The 17304-nt window shown below is 40.2% G+C and overlaps 1 protein-coding gene and 4 pseudogenes across 1 annotated transcript; 3 read left to right on the top strand and 2 right to left on the bottom strand.

The window, feature by feature from the left end:
• Positions 1-31: 31 nt before the first annotated feature.
• LOC131773329 (uncharacterized) lies at positions 32-1287 on the bottom strand (annotated as a pseudogene).
• A 1424-nt stretch (positions 1288-2711) lies between these two features.
• On the top strand, positions 2712-8080 carry LOC131773360 (uncharacterized; annotated as a pseudogene).
• Positions 4117-6271, top strand: LOC136280001 (uncharacterized; annotated as a pseudogene).
• Positions 8081-8116: 36 nt separating the features above from the next.
• LOC131773328 (uncharacterized) lies at positions 8117-11052 on the bottom strand (annotated as a pseudogene).
• Positions 11053-16302: 5250 nt separating this feature from the next.
• LOC136279573 (uncharacterized) lies at positions 16303-17247 on the top strand. Its single transcript, XM_066163518.1, has one exon. The coding sequence runs from the start codon at positions 16303-16305 to the stop codon at positions 17245-17247; it is 945 nt and encodes a 314-aa protein (XP_066019615.1).
• Positions 17248-17304: the final 57 nt, after the last annotated feature.

The following is a 17304-nucleotide window of genomic DNA, read 5'->3' as shown; positions in this document are numbered from 1 at the left end:
TCAAAGAGCGGACAAGTGCATAATAATTATTGTCCGACATCCGCTTTATAAAAAGTTCCTCCTTATTATCACCTCTAAGGAAGATTCCGGTCATCAAGCAAATCATACTGGTTATGCTCCTTGTTTTTTCCAGGATCAAAGCAACCAAATAATTCACTATGCTTCTCCTTAACAGCACAGTCCTGCTTATTGATATGCTCTGCATTTGGAGCAACAAACAACAAACTCAAAAAAAAAATAGGTCAAATGCATTTTTCAGGACATACTTTCCATTTTGTTTCTTTTAAGTCACTTGTGAACACTAAGTAAGGAAATAAAGATGGTTTTATCATCACTGTAGTATGACTCCAAGGTACCTGCAGATTGAATAAGCTGTGGTACATTTATATAAATGTGACCTATTTGTGTGTATCCTCTGTCTGTTATCAGAGATTTTTTGAGAGCCCTTTGTTCTACAGACCCCTCTACTCTGTGTCAAAGTTTTCATATTCGGCATTATTCATATCTGCCATTGCTTTATCCAGTATTTCTGAATGGTATTCATATTGACACCTATTGCTGATAACTTTATCCTTAACCTGTTCAAATCGTTCTTGGTGAGTTTGACATTCTTTTATTAAGTCAGTGGTTTCATTTTACCATGGTATTTAAAGCATAAGCTGTTCTCGAAAAACGATTTTCTGGATCCTTACCTTTACTGTACCTAACAGATTGTATGATTTTAGGCTTCTTTTGTTTTACTAGTTTCACCCCTATTTTAAGTTTGTATTCACGTGGCTCACATTGACACTCAGTGACATTAATACTGATAGGGTCATCGTCAGGATTGTCATCAAAGCTTGTTTCTGGTAAGAAGTCATAAAGACCTGTGACTGACGACCCACTTCTACTCCAATCAGCACGTTCATCTTTAACACAGTTATAACATGCGACAAAGTTAGCTAAACACAACTTTTCTAACTGTTTTGGTCGCCTTTGATAATGCTTAATTATGTTGTCAGATTCTATGTCAGGTGAACTGTCTAACAATTCCTAAAGCTTATTCAGTTTCTTTAACAAAAATGTCCTGTCATCTGGAGGTGATGAGCTAATAAACTGAAAATCATGGGAAGATCTTCTCATGAACATTTGTGAAACAAGATAAACAGCTTCTTGGGCACTGATTTAAACTGCATTCAGAAATTTGTTTCCAATGTGCCTCACTCTATTTGTAATATCTTTTTTACTGGATTGGGCTTCTTCAGATGCGTTTTCTAGAAGCCTGCTCATACCTCTCTGCCCTTTTGTAATGTAATGCTTTTGATAATCTTGTGTTTTATCCTCCAGAACAACTTTATCTGTTGGTGTATGTAATTCATTATTACTTAGAGTGTCAGAGTTTTCAACAAATTCACTCCAGTCTTCATGGGCACTAGACTGCAAACTTATGTTATCTAACCAAGCATTTTGTACTTCTTTACCTTCTCTCTTAAATAAACCACTTGTGTCAACAAGATATTTTACTGCATCTAATACTTTCTTAGGTCTAACACTCTGAAACTGGTAATGATGCCTATAGCTCAGATGCCTTTTAAGTTTTTTTGAAATGGTTTGTGATTCATTGATGGGCCTTGGCAGACAGTGAACAGTTGAATTTACATCACTTGGTACATTAACAATGTTTCCATGAATTGACAACTAGCCACCTCTTGGTAGCTCACGAATTTGCATAAATGGAATATGAGGTGATATAAGCCGTTCTTCTCATGGTGTTAAACTTAAAAAGTCAGGTTTTTTAGGGAAACTCATTTTATTGGCCTTAGAGAGGCTGGGAAGCTTGTCTTTCCTAAGATTTGAGTCACAAGCTCTACAAATCCATTCAGTATTTTCTCCTCTTCTAACCCCAGTAACACAAGACTCAACAAGATCTTGTGAACATGCCTTGCACCTGTTAGCATTACATTTCACTACTGAAGACTTGTGTATTCTGGGTCACATTTAATGTTTTTGTGAAACAAATTTATTAAAGAAATAACATTGCTTTCATTCTTCCCTGTTTGTAACAACTGATCATTATTAGTTGATACATGTCATGACTTTTGAGCATTTTCAAATTGATTTTCATTGCCTGCTATAGCCATATTTAAATAATTTAATAGTTTGAATTTAGTAGTTCTCCTGACTTTAGCATTTCTGTTTACTTGCTTACTGTGTTCTGGGTTATTTGCTTTCCGTTTCCTACAACTCTGTTTATCAATTTCTTTTCTATGTTCTGGATTCTTTTCTTTACGTCTTCTCTGACCTGTTCTTGATTCTTAACTTTTTATCTTCCTGATGACTTTTTTGCAATTTCCTTTATGTGATCTGGGTTCTCTGCTTTCCATTTCCTTTTTGACCTTTTGTCATTCTCTCTTACGTGTTCTGGGTTTGTTCTTTTTCTCCCTAATTGTTTTAATATTGTTGTACCTTTGCACAGAATTTTGATTCTCTCTTTTTCTAAAATCTGCATTAGCTCTTTTTTTATGTATTCTTTCATGTAACCTTGATCAGCTCTGCGCTTTTCATGTTTATCAATTATTCTTTTTTCAACTATACTTTGATCACACGTTTTGTCGTTCGGTACCTGACAGTTTCTCTTTTCTACTGTAGAAACATAATGAGTTTCACTCATAGCCAGAAATTCCATACAGTCAGCGGTTTGAACGGCAGGCGCGTAAATTTCGGTATTCAAGATGGCGGACAGACAAAAGCATTCTGAAGGCTTCTATTGGAGCCTAAATGCTCTCAGTTCAGCAGATTTTATGGAAAGTCGATGGAAGAGAAAAAAAGGACCTGGCCCTTACTATCAAGTGGAAAGAGTTTTAAGCTGCAGGCGAAAAAAAGGAAAGGTAAATAGGACGTCAGCTCGAAGCAAATGACGTCGCTCAAAAATTGATATTCAACAAAACCTTGTACATAATTTTAAACCACACACACAAACAAGTGTTCTTTGTAATTTTTTTTTTTTGTAAGAATGAGTACCTAATTTGTTGGAAAGGGTACACTTCCCTAGAGGACACTTGGGAAGTGGAGGAAACCTTAACGAAACTGCGATAAGGTAGCATTTGACCAGTCAAAATTAATTAACATAAAACTTAATTGTTTTATTATACTACTGCTTGTTTTAACACCAGAGTCTGGTCTAACACGAAACAGTTCGAGAGACAAGAAGCAATCTTATTTCTGTTTTTAATTGATTATTGTGTAACTTTTTTGCATAAATAATTGGCCACTTTACAAGTATGTTAGATAATAATTAATTCCAACTATTTTGTTTAGGGCATTTAGAACATCCAAACCCTCAGAGGAAAGAATTAAAGAGGGATCTGATTTACTGGCAGTTCCTATTCTCCAACATCTCAAGAGCAAACATCAGACAGCCTCACCCACAACTGTGATGGAAATTAGACATGATGTTTTTAATTATATTTTTAGAGGACAAGGAAGACCCAGCACAAAATCTGGTTGCATCTTGCTGGAGAAGAATGACTTTACACGCTTGGAAATTATTGCCTAAAATTGGGCCAAGTAAATGTCCCGTTTTCCCCAGTCCTCTTGTTCAAAATTTGGCGCGGCCATTTTCCTCGCGTGCGAAGAGCAAAAATTCGCCAGGCTTTCACCCCCTTTGTGGGGGGAATGGTACGAGTACACAATTTCTTACCGCGAAAACCGAAATCCTCGAGGGAAAAGCTTTCTTTTGATACCTTGTTTACCATATAGCGTTCAGTTTTCGAAAAATACGGCGGTTGTGAAAAAGCACTTCGACACCATCTATAAGTTCAAAAATTTCTGGTTCTAGTGGACTTTTGAAAGTGATATATTTGAGTTTATTGCCACCCAATTTTGAAAAAGTAAAACCATACTTCTCTAGAAAAGGTATTTGTCTTTCGTTTTTGTGGAAATAATGGTTAATATTCTGAGCTTCAGAGGGTGAATTTTTGTTTGAAAAATTAGTAAAAATCTTTGTAATTGATCGTAGGCCATTGAATTTTGGGCTCAAGTTTGAGCTTGTATGGGAACCAAGAAGAAACCTCTTTGGAGGTCTCCTAAATGTTCTGCGAGAAGCCGATTTCCACTAGGTGAGTTGGCAAGGGAAAAATGAATCCCTCTGAACTTTCTGATGGTGGTAAACTGAACTTAACTCGACGAAGTGCCCAACGGAGGCAATTGGAAACCTTAATTGCTGCAACAGAGATCAATGGAGGGAGTATGGAGGACAGGGCTCCTGCTCTAGAGGGCATGGTCTCCACTGTCCTTAAGTATAGAAAAGTAACTGATGTTGCCAAGTATCTCTCCTCATCTAAAAAATTGAAAAAGGCCACTCTGATGGAAATAAAGAAGGAAGCACAAGAATACGAGAAAAGTAATGAAATTTTATCCGGTCATTATCATTGCTCTATGCTGGAGGGGTCATTGGAAAGGTAAAGTACATGCAAGGGAGGTCTGCACTTGTCATGAGGCACACAGGGAAGAGCACTAAAACAGGTACTCCATCAAAACAGAGAATAACATTTGGTTTTGGAATACCAATTCCAAGACCTCTTTCTTACAAAGACTTAATGCAAAATATTTCACAAATTGACATTGGGGAACTAATTTCTGTTAGAGACACCTTGTGTGCCACTTTACCTCAAGAGCAGAGAGTTGCTGGTGTGTACAGAGATCTAGAAACAATGCTCCTCACTCTAAGCAAATTTTATCTTGAAACAGATCCCATTAGAAAGGAGAGTGAAAAGCTGGTTTGGTTTGGTGAGAAGGGAGCTTTCAAAGTAGCGGTGGGTGGAGACAGTGCCCCATTTGGAAAATGGGTTGAATCTGTGTCTTGGCTAGTGAGTTTCCTTAATGTGGGGGCAAGAGTTGCAAGCCCGAATGAAAATTTCCTCTTGTTTGGTGCTAATTGCGAAGAAGATTATCCTGCTGTTAGACTTTTTACAAAGCAGCTAGCCTCTCGAATTAAAGAAATTGAGAAGAAAGCCTATACTGTATCAGGGGTGCAAGTAACTTTTTCCTTTGAACTGGTTCCCTCTGATATGAAATTTCTTTGTTTCCTTAAGGGAGAACTAAACAATTCTGCTAGTTATTTTTCAAGCTTTGCCAATGTATCAAAGGCAGATTGCACCACATTAAATGGCAAATTTGGAAACATGCCAAATTGCAAGTGGAAACCTCGGCCATACCGACAAAGACTGGACATGGCTAAGCAGGTGTCAAAGTTCAAGGATAAAATTTCCCCCCAACCTTGCAAAGTCCACCCAGAGAAGTAAAGTTACTCAGTTCATTGCAAACAAGAAGTCAAGACAAGAATTTGAGCCTCCCATCAGTACTCTTTATGATAAAGAGGTTGTCGAGCCTCTCCATTTGAAAAATAATGGAGTGCAACATTTGCAGTCAATGCTTTTAGACTTGGCAATTTCATCAAGTAACATCCCAGACAAAATCAGCAGTTTGTCAGATCTACCACCATCAAGTGCACTTTTCAGATACTTGTAAGCATTAGAGTCTGATGTCAAAGCTGGATGACTAAAGAAACAAATAGGGAAATGGATCCTAGAATACAGGCCAAAAGATAAGGACTTTTCCTACAGACTAACCGGAAAAGACTCTTAACTTGTCTTGCATGGTTTCATGTTTCTGGTAGATTCAATCAAGGGGGATTCAGATAACCCCAAATTGATTATGAAGCTGATCTGCATTGTATTCATAGCAATCAAGTTGAGAGATTGTGCTTCAAGGTTCTCTATGTATCATATCACTCCTACAGTTGTCCAAGAGCTGCAACAAATGAGCCATGATTATTTCACAGCAGTTGTCCTTTTCATTGACAAAGTTTCATGCACAGTCTGGAGTATTGGCCATCTGGTTCCAGTTCATACTCAGTGGATGTTTGATAAATATAGAACTGGCCTTGGTATAAACACAATGCAGGGAAGGGAGGCAAAGCACGTCCAGATTGCTAGTTATGCAAAAAACAGTCTTTTCAAGGACTGCTGGCACCAAGTGTTCCGACATGACTACATCAGTAAACCTTGGCTGCCTATTCATCAGCCCTCCCTCTTGACCTATCACCAGACAAAGGAAAGCCTTATCCCCTTGTCCTGTGACCACAGATCCACAGCATCACTGTTATTGTGGTTTTCATAAGCCTCGATGCAATGAAAAATGCTACTACTGTGGTCATTCATTCATGGCTGAAGTAACGAGGTCAGTAAAGGAGGGAAAGCCCACCAAGGAGTGCCTTAAGCATATGTCATGAGTTAATCCTCAAAACATTGAGTGATATTTTTAGAAGCATTGTAAGTGTAACTGTACTTTGACTCACAATGAACCCCGGCTGTTTAAGGACTTATAAAACAACTGTTTTATTTTTCATGCCTTGTAACATTTTCATGAATAAGGAGTTGAGGTAAATGTAAGTTTATATTTAACTGTAACTGATTATATTGAACCCAAAGTTTTCTCTGTTTACATACTGCTCATAACCATAAGGTTCAATTTCATTGATTAAAATTATAGAAGTTCTTCCTCATTTAATTCAATCACCTGGAGGAAAAACATTTAGAAGTTAATATAAAAATTCAAATTGAACTATGTATAATTATATAATCTGTATAATACATGGCTGAAAAAACAAAGTCAGCAAAGAGGGGAATGCCCCTACCAAGGAGGGCCTAAAGTATGAAATTGTCATGAGTTAATCCTGATTGTGCATTTTGAGAGGCCTTTTAAGTCTGCTCTTGGCTAAAGTTATACCTCTGCTTGCTTTTAGAATTATCAACTGTAACTTTATGTCATAATATATGAGAAGTTTTCTCTGTCTACATACTTCTCGTAACCATAATAAGTTTATAAGTTTCAGCGCTTATAGTAGTGGTTTGCCTTATTTAAGCTTATATGATCATGTGGAGACATTATAACATCTAGAATGAATACTGCTATTTGATAGTGTTTTACTATTTCCTTGTTTTACTGGTGTCTTTTCTTTGTGTAGCTCACACCATTTAACACAACAGTTAAGCAATGTCGGTTTCCAAAATAAACTGGTGATTTCTGTATTTAGTGTTGGCTGATACCAAACGAATTCCAATAGCCATAGTAAAATTTTGCTTGCAAACACTCTGCTTTTGCATTGTAGATCATCACTCCTTTTTTTTCTTGGCTGACAATGAGCTTGACTTGTCCCTTTCCTTCGCCAAGGATAAAGCTTGATAAATCCACCACAGTCCATAAATTTGTCAAACAAATGACATAGTCTTCTCAGATTGAAAAAAGTAATTGTTACAGAACCTGGCTTCTCTTCTACCTCTAAACCATACCTTGTTAGACCAAGAACGTCCTTATGTAAAATGTTAAAAACCTCCTGTGCCATATGGAGATCAAAAATGACCATCCACAGGTGCACTTTACTCATCCTTGGTGATAGCCGGCAATTAATGGCACATTTCGCCCGAATCATGCAATGCTGTAGCATTGGATACAGTTCGCCAGATCTAGATCCCTCAATTTATGCCCATTCGAAATTCTTCGCTCAAATTCTGACTTGCTATGCTTAAGGGCTTCTTTTATTGAAAATATTAGTTCCTCTTCGGTGGGTTCAGAGCTATCCGCCATCTTGGATTTTGGAAAACTTTACCCCAGGTCACGCGCAGCCAAATTGAAAGTTGGCCCAATTTTGAGCAATAATTTCCAAGCGTTTTAACCGCTGTTCTTTTTTCAAAGAATGTAATTACTGGGACACTTACATAGACAACCTTGGCGATGGCACACAAGTTGCGTTTCCTATCAGAACTAAAGCTTTAGTGAGCTTAGCACCAGACACATAAACTTGTGGAGGGGAACCTTGTACCTAAGCCCAGATACCATCTCGAGAAAGTAAGTTTAAGTTTTAATAAGCGTTCAATTGCAGTATTGTGATTGAAACTGAAAATGTGAATGTCTGATTTTATATGGGTCTAAGTGTAGGTACAAGCTATTACCATTGCACTAACCCTGCTCCTAAGAAATTATGTTGTTATATTAATTAAGTTAGAAAGTTACATTAAAGCCTTGCCATTTATGTTTGTCTTTGAAACCTTCTCTGTTTATGCACACGACACTGTAGCTACTCAGGCTTGACTCTATTTTTTGTTTTGTTTTGTATGTTGACCCTTTCTTTTCCCTGTCCTGCCATCTGCTTTCTTCTTTTATTTGCTGGCCTTTCGAGACCTGTGCCATCTTTTACTTGGGGTTGTTCCTCCTGAATTTGTGATGAGGATGTACATGTATCTGTCGAGTTGCTGCCTTCTATGTTGGGTACATTTGCTTTGGTTTCTCTCTTTTTACCCGCACACTTGACACTGCTTTCTTGCTCCCAGTATTGAGAATTGTGTTTTGTGTTCTTTCTGCTCGTTCTCTTTCTCTTAGAAGCCATTGTCTGTTTTCAATTCTAAGAATATCTCCCACTGAGTCAAAGTGGTTTGATTTTCGAAGCACTACATTCCTTGCAGAGTCATTGTTTTTTCTCGACTCCCTGACCAGCGAATACTTTAAGAGATTTATGGGTTTGGAGGAAATAGGGGACATGAGCAAAAAGTACATGCATATATGGGGTAATACTATTCCTTTCATAGCTAATTCTCTTTCCTCTGAGAGAAATAAAGGTTTCCAACCAGTTTTGTGCCTTGTGCCAAAATGTGTCAACAGATTTTTCAGAGGACCAGGAATTTATCTCATCATACAAACTTCTGAAATCAGCCCATTGGATATTTCAGTGCAGGTATTTGGCTGCGACACTTTACAGAGTTTTTTCTGGTAGCAAGGAGAGAACTTTCTTTTTGTCCTTTCCAAACAGACTTGTAAATTCATACTTTCCAGTGCCTTTATTGTCAGCTGGATTTCGGAGTTCCCAAACATCAAATCCCACACCACAGGATCTGATCTCAGTGACAAGCTTTTTCAAATGGATGCCTCGAGCCTCTTTGGAAGTTTTTTCAAAATCCTCATCTTTACCCCAGTCAATGACTTCAGTGATAATGTTGTCTAGCATTACATCCATTACACGTAGCAGCAGGTGTAACTCATCTACAATGACATGATCAAGGTCTATGTTCAGAAGTGGTACCTTTACACAGCAGTAATCACCTTTTCCCTTCTTCACTAGCTCCTTAATTTCCAATAGTGTTCTCATCATGGGTGGAGAATTAAAGTGATGGAAATGCTTGTCTGCTTCCCACCTTTTGTCTTTATGGATCTTACACCGTAGGCAGGCATATAAAGATGTAGCTCCCTTAAGTCCCATGACTGTTAGTAAAAATGTATAGTCCCCTCCAAGGAAAAACTCCAGCTTGACTTCTTCACCACCAACAATAATGGTGCCTTTGTCAATCAGAGAATCTATTTCTGAAAATGTAGTCTTGAAAGATACCTGTAAAGTTTCATACTTTTCACTACCATTGACAACTGCAATGGTATGATTTCCTTTGGCAGACATAACTTCATCTTGTCTCTGGAGTAGTGCACAAGAGAGAGAAGAATGTAATTAGACTTCTGTGTCATTTTAGCTCCATCCCCACTGATTTTTATTTTGAGTGTTTCATCGCCATAATCAAACTCTGGATTTTCTTTTTAAATGCTGAAATTTGCTGCGAGAGAAGTGTTTCAAATGATACTTGTGCACCCTCATGTTCCAGGAGTTGGTGTCACATGACAGAGTTTGTCCAGATCACTTCTGCATTGCTTAATCAGATAAGACTGAAAAAATGCTCTGGATAATCGAATGAGCGTTGGCCTGTCAAGTACTGACATGAGTAAAGCATTTGATTGTCTTCATCATTCTCTATTACTTGCTAAACTGGAGGCATATGGCCTTAAAAACGAGAGCATCAAGCTAATGAAATCATATTTTATGGATCGCTTTAATAGGCTAAGAATTGGTGGAATTGCAAGCTCCTGGAAAAGGGTCAAGAAAGGATGCCCTCAAGGGTCCTCGTTTGGACCTCTTTTATGGAATCTTTTCCAAAATGACTTGACGTTCGGAATTCCTTCAAAAATTGGGATGTATGCTGATGACCATCAGTTCTACGAAATCAACAAGGATATCAATACTATACAAACAAAACTACAGGATACTGCACAAAGAGCTACAAATTGGTACAATACGAACTTTCTCAAAGGGAACTTTGATAAATATGGATCAATGATATTGAAAGGAGGTAGACTAAATGATGAACAGTTAGAGCTAAATGTTAACGGAACAGCCATTAAATCATATAATTCTATTAAGTTATTGGGTGTAAATATTGATGATAATTTAAATTTTTCTGATCACATAAGTAACATCTGTAAAAAAAGCAGTCAAAGGGTGGGTCTAATTAATAGATTAAGGAAGTTAATCCCAGCCAAGGCTAAATTACAACTTTTTAAGGCTGCTATTCTGCCTTATTTAACTTACTGTAGTATTGTATGGAATTGTTGCAAAGCTAGTGATTCTAGAAAATTAGAGAGGGTACAAGAACGGGCCCTTAGAGCTGTTTATTGTGATAGCATATCATCATATAGCGACCTCCTTAAGAGGGCTAATTTAAAAACCTTACGTAATAGGCAATTACATGACATAGCTGTGTTAATGTTTAAAGTTAAAAATGATCTGTGCCCTAATAATATCAAGAACCTGTTTGTTATTAATAACAACAAATATAATTTAAGAAACCTTGCCCTTACTATTGATAGTGCTCCTCATTTCATGAAAAATAATTTTTTTTTCTGCCTCCAGGTTTGCATGTGCTGCCTTCCATTCTTGTAAATCATTTCGTAGGGAAGCTACCTCATCTTCAACCTCTTGATAAGAAGCTAATTGGTCTTCATGTAGATGAAATTTCAGTGTTTTCTCATCTAATTTCTCCCAGTTTCTCTTACCTTTATTTGTGCGATACAGAGATAGGACATTTGCTGCTCTTTTTGAAAACTGCTCATCGATATGTTGGCGCGTAGCGTACCCATGTCCTTTTTGATTACAAATGCATGAGCTGACGCACATATGTCAATTAAATCTGGAAACATTAGCATTCTTCTCTCATTAACATAGTAAAACTTGGCCTTCTCATAGCTCTTGGTATATAAAATTCCCTGGAGGCCTCTATAGTTCCAGAGGAACTTGATATTCTCAGAGTTGCTTGCAGTTTCTGTCATATTACGTCATACCACGCGCTCCCATCGGACCTGTGGGAAAAAACGTGGTATCGGACCCGCCATTTTGATTTCGCCCATGTTGTCATGTAGTAGCTGTTGCGTTATTGAATAAAGAGTTTAAATGGAAAAATTGTGACATGGATGTCGGAAGTGGGATAGATTTACACCAATAGAGGAATTCTCACCGCTAGAACAACCAAGAAAACCGGTACGTACGATTTTACAGTGTTTACTACAAAGTCCTGTCTTATGGTGCAATTTAGCCAAAAATGAGCGACTTGGTTGGGTTTGAAGTACCAAAAATGGACTGGACCCCTGGCCCAGATTTATTAACTAGATTCAAGAGATTCCGCCAAAAGTGTGAACTGCTACTTGATGGACCGTTAAAAGCTCGAGACGGCACTCAAAAATGCAAATATGTGCTACTATGGTCAGGCGATTACGGAATAGACTTATTTAACACTTGGTCGCTAACCGAAGACCAACAAAAAGACCTGAAAGAATACTGGAAAAGATTCGAAGACCATGTTAAACCACAAGCAAACCATATCTTGAACAGATATTATCTACGAGGTCTGAAACAGAATAATCGTCCCCTAGCCACCTTCCTGACTGAAGCAAGGCTACTCATACAGAGCTCAGGTTACCCACCTGACTTACATGACGAACTCATGCGTGACACATTAGTTTTCGGCACCGATTCGGAAGAGGTCAGACGAAAATGCATTGCCCGCGGTAATGAATTAACCTTTGCAAGGGCAAAAGAAATTGCACGAACTGATGAGGCTACCCAGATGCAATTAAAAGCAATGAGTGACACTACAAACCCAAAGCAAGAAGAAGGGGAAGTCAATACAATCAGCAGAGGAAACAAGCCCAGAAACCAGCCCCACCAAAGGTACACCAGTGGTAGAGGAAACAGACGACGTGACAACAACCTAAGACAGTGCTACAGATGTGGAGACACACCACACACCAAAGACCAGCAGTGCCCAGCCACTGGAGTAGAATGCTTCAACTGCAACAAACGCGGTCATTTTAGCAAAGTTTGCAAGTCTAAAACAAGGTCAGATGTGATGACCCTACAAAAAGAACAACCTGATGGTGTAACAAGTGAATGCACAAGCTACGACAAAGTCTTCCTGGGAACACTAGAAGCCCGAGACAGCCCCAGTACCTCAATGATCGCAAGCATTGAACAAAAAGAAAAACAACGCACCAAAGTCATGACTGAAATACAAGTCACGGTAGACCCCCATGATACACACCTGATACCTATTATCTGCAAGGTCGACACTGGTGCAGAAGTTAATGTCATCTCCAAAGACGACTATGACAGACTCAACCGCAGTTCCCAGCAGATACCCCTTGGCCCAACACACCACAGGATTACTGCGTATGGAGGCCACGCCATCAAGACCCTTGGAACCTGTCCACTATACGTCCATCAAAATGGCAGCATTAAAGAAGTCGTTTTCAATGTTACTGACGTACCAGGACCTACAATGCTTGGCTGTAAAACCTGCGAGGAACTTGAGCTGGTAAAATTTAATTGCAGCCTAGAAACCTCCAAAGAAGACAAAGAGACCCGCCTTAAAGAACACAGACCATGCAAACCGCACCAAAGGACCAGCAGATACCCTAGCCGTCTAGACACTGAAACATACCCCCCACTGGACAGGATAACCTTCTTCAACAACTTCGGAGACTGCTTTGAAGGCCTGGGAACCTTCAATATGAAACCTTATCACATCACCCTAGACTCCAATGCTGAACCTGTCATCCACGCACCACGTACCGTACCAGTACACCTTCGAGACATGTTTAGAAAGGAAATCAACACCATGGTAGAACTTGGAGTGCTCATACCCGTAAGCGAACCCACAGACTGGGTTAATAGCATCGTCCTCTCTGAAACAACCAACGGCAAAGGAGAAGTCACCAAAATCAGAGTCTGCCTCGATCCACGTGACCTAAATAAGGCAATAAAACGCGAACACTACTACACCAAAACAATTGATGAGGTAGTCACACAGCTTAGTGGTGCCAAATTCTTTAGTGTAGTTGATGCCAAAAAGGGCTACTGGCATGTACCATTAGACGAAGCCAGCTCCTACCTGACTACTTTCAACACCCCGTTCGGGAGATACCGTTTCACCCGGCTCCCCTTTGGCCTTATTGTATCACAAGATGTGTTCCAGAAACACTTAGATTCAGCACTGGAGGGCCTGAAAGGAGTCACCGGCATTGCAGACGATACATTCATATACGGAGCTACAGAGGAAGAGCACGATGCGAACATGGTAAACCTCATGATCAGATCCAGGGAAAGGGGAATCAAATTCAACAAAGACAAAGTACAGCTCAAATGTCAGGAAGTCAGCTTTTTCGGCCACAAATGGACCCAGGATGGAATCAAACCAGATGACAGTAAGATATCTGCAATCCAGAAGATGACCCCACCTGAGAACCGCAAAGACCTCCAAAGCTTCTTAGGCCTCGTAAACTACCTTACAAGATACTCAGGGCGATTGGCTAGCCTCACAGCACCACTGCGAGAACTTACCAAGAAGGACACCGCATATGTATGGGGACCTGAACACGACGACTCATTCAACCAAGTCAAACAGGAAATCACATCAATGGGAGTCCTCAGATACTTTGACCCAAACATCGAGTCTGTCATTCAAACTGACGCTTCCCAGAAGGGAGTAGGCGCCGTCCTTTTGCAGCAGGGGCAACCTGTATGCTATGCCTCCAAAGCACTTACAGACACAGAAAAAAACTACAGCAACATTGAGAGAGAAACACTTGGTGTAGTATGGGGCCTAGAGAGATTTAACTACTACATTTTTGGGAAGCACTGTACAGTAAACACTGACCATAAACCTCTTGAGGCGATTTTCAAGAAGCGACTGTCCAGTTGCCCACCTAGATTACAGAGGTTCTTGATGAGAGCCCTGAAATACGACGTTACGGTCAACTACGTAAAAGGTCCTGATGTACCAATAGCCGACGCTCTCTCAAGAGTCAGCCCCCAGCCTACCCCTAGCAGCAGTCAACTTTCAGAGATATATGTCCACCACGTCACGCAACATCTCCCTGCAACTCCAACAAAGCTACAACAGATCCGTGACGAAACAGGGAGGGATCCTGTGTTGTCTCTGTTAAAAGAAATGGTCTTTGAAGGATGGCCACAGAAAAGAGAAGAGTGCCCCCAACTGCTACATGGCTATTGGAATTTCAGAGAAGAGCTGACCATCGAGGACGGCTTAGTACTAAAAGGAGACCGCATCGTGATACCTCCTACTCTCAGACCTGAAATCCTGAACATCATACACCAAGGCCACCTAGGGCAAGAGAAATGCCTTTTACGAGCACGTACATCCGTTTTCTGGCCTGGAATTACAAAGGAAATCATCAACCAAGTTAACCAGTGCGAACCCTGCCAGAAATACCAAAATAAAGCAAGGAAAGAGCCAATACTACAGCCAGAACCGCCACACCGACCATGGGAAAGACTCAGTTCGGACTTGTTCGAATTTAGAGGGCAGCAATACCTCCTGTTGACAGATCAATACAGCAGATTTCCTGTCATCAGGAGACTAACAAGCACCACGTCATCTGCAGTTATCAACCATCTGAAGAGCATCTTTGCAGAACACGGCATCCCTACGCAGTTGACGACCGACAACGGACCGCAGTACAGTTCGGCAGAATTCAAGCATTTTATGAACGTCTACGGGGTAGAACACATTACTAGCTCCCCCCTATACCCCCAATCCAACGGGTTTGCTGAGCGAATGGTCCAGACCGTGGAAAACATTCTCCAAAAGTGCAATGAAAATAAAGAGGACCCGTACCTTGCTCTCCTATCATACCGGGCCACTCCCTTGGATCACCAGCTGAAATCCCCAGCAGAACTGCTCACCAACAGAAAATTTAAAACTAGATTACCAGCATGCCATAGAGTCCTCCTCAACCACTCTCACCATGAGGTCATGAAAAGTAAGCTCATAGCCCGTCAGGAGAAACAAGCCCACTATTACAACCAGCATTCAGGACCACCCAAAAAGCCATTCGAAGCTGACCAACCCATCCGCACGTACAACCACCACTCACAAACCTGGGAACCTGGCATTATTGTAAAACCCGCCAAACAGCCAAGATCTTACATCATCAGATCCAGCAGTACAGGTACCACCTATCGAAGAACACGGGCCCAACTGAAACCAGACACAACTGCAGTGAGGGGAACACAATGCCAGCGGGTGGAAACCCCAGTATACCAAGGTTCTGAGATACCTCAGCAGACAACTAGTCTTGCCCCAGTCAGTCACACACAGACATCGCACAAAAACGGTGCAGCCCCCAGACCAGGATCTGGCGAAACAGTGCCACTGAACAACATCCCCCAGGGACCCTCAGACATAGCTGGAGGATATGTGACCAGATCTGGGAGGACTGTGACACCTGCACAAAGGCTGGATCTATAACAGTAGAGACACTAAAGAATAGACTTATAAGTATAAGCACAGGAGGGATATCCTTTCAACCAGTATTGTAATGTTCTGGAGATATGATAAGTTCCATTTTTTTTTTTGTCGTTATTATTATTATTACATCGGTAGAAAGGGGGATGTCATATTACGTCATACCACGCGCTCCCATCGGACCTGTGGGAAAAAACGTGGTATCGGACCCGCCATTTTGATTTCGCCCATGTTGTCATGTAGTAGCTGTTGCGTTATTGAATAAAGAGTTTAAATGGAAAAATTGTGACAGTTTCTAAAAAAAGAAATTAAAAAATTAATAAATAAAGACAAACATGCACACATACAGATATACACATACATGCATGCATGCATGCATGCATGCATACATGCATAAATCAATCAGTCAGTCAATAAATCAAGAAATAAATGGACAGTATATGAGAGAACTCCTGACCTTATGCACTGTAAATAAGCATATTTACTGAATAAATGATAACAAATTTGCCCTGAGTGATCCACTAAAAAATCCTCTATAATGAAGTGTATGGTTGATCACAAATAAAGACAAAAATGATGTGTTTTCCTCTCACATCACTTTTCTTTTAGCTGGATAGACTAAGGCCTCATGAAGTCCACTTTGACAGTTGGTAAGAAATACCTTGCGACAATACTGCAACCACTGACTGACAAATCGAGACGTAAACTACAATCTACTGAGAACTTTATTGACGCTATCAAAGACGTACAGATACCTGACGACTACAACCTTGTGTCTTTTGACGTGATATCACTGTTCACCAGTATTCCACTTCAATTGGCTCTACAGTGTACTGAAACCGCCATCCAACAGTCTACTGATGCACTACCATTACCGACAGAAGACATTATGGACCTACTTAACCTCTGCCTTACATCAACTTACTTTCAGTACAACGGGAAACACTACAAGCAGTTGCATGGAACAGCTATGGGGTCGCCGGTCTCCGTTGTTGTAGCAGAAATTGTGATGCAAAACATCGAGGAACGTGCCCTTGCAACTTGCCAACAAACCATACCGCTTTGGTTACGCTACCTTGACGACACATTTACCACCATACACAAAGACAAAATCGACGCTTTTCACAATCACCTTAACGAACAAAACACCGACATTCAGTTTACCAGGGAGATCGAAGAAGACGGCAAGCTTCCTTTTCTCAACTGTTTGGTAGGCCAAAACAACAACGAACTACGAACAACGGTATACAGAAAACCGACGCATACCGACAGACTGCTTGACGAATCATCCTACAACCCAACTTCCCACAAGGCTACGATGATCAAGACATTGACAAGACGAGCGCAAATTGTTTGCAACACACCGGACAGTTTATCTGACGAAAACAAGTACCTTGACCGTGTTTTTGACAAAAACAACTACAACACTGACTTCATGAGACAAAACATTCACAGGGCGACCGACACTACAGAAAGTAACAGGGACTCCACATCTGTCCGACTACAGCTACTATACCCTACATCAAAGGCACTTCTGAGGCATGGATCCTACAACCTTACAACATTCCCGTAGCTCACAAGCCTATTACTTCTTTACGACATTTACTGACCAATGTTAAAGACAAAGACG

The sequence above is a fragment of the Pocillopora verrucosa genome, chromosome 3, assembly GCF_036669915.1.
Source record: "Pocillopora verrucosa isolate sample1 chromosome 3, ASM3666991v2, whole genome shotgun sequence".
Lineage (NCBI taxonomy): Eukaryota > Metazoa > Cnidaria > Anthozoa > Scleractinia > Pocilloporidae > Pocillopora > Pocillopora verrucosa.
This window is presented reverse-complemented; position numbering and strand designations above follow the sequence as displayed.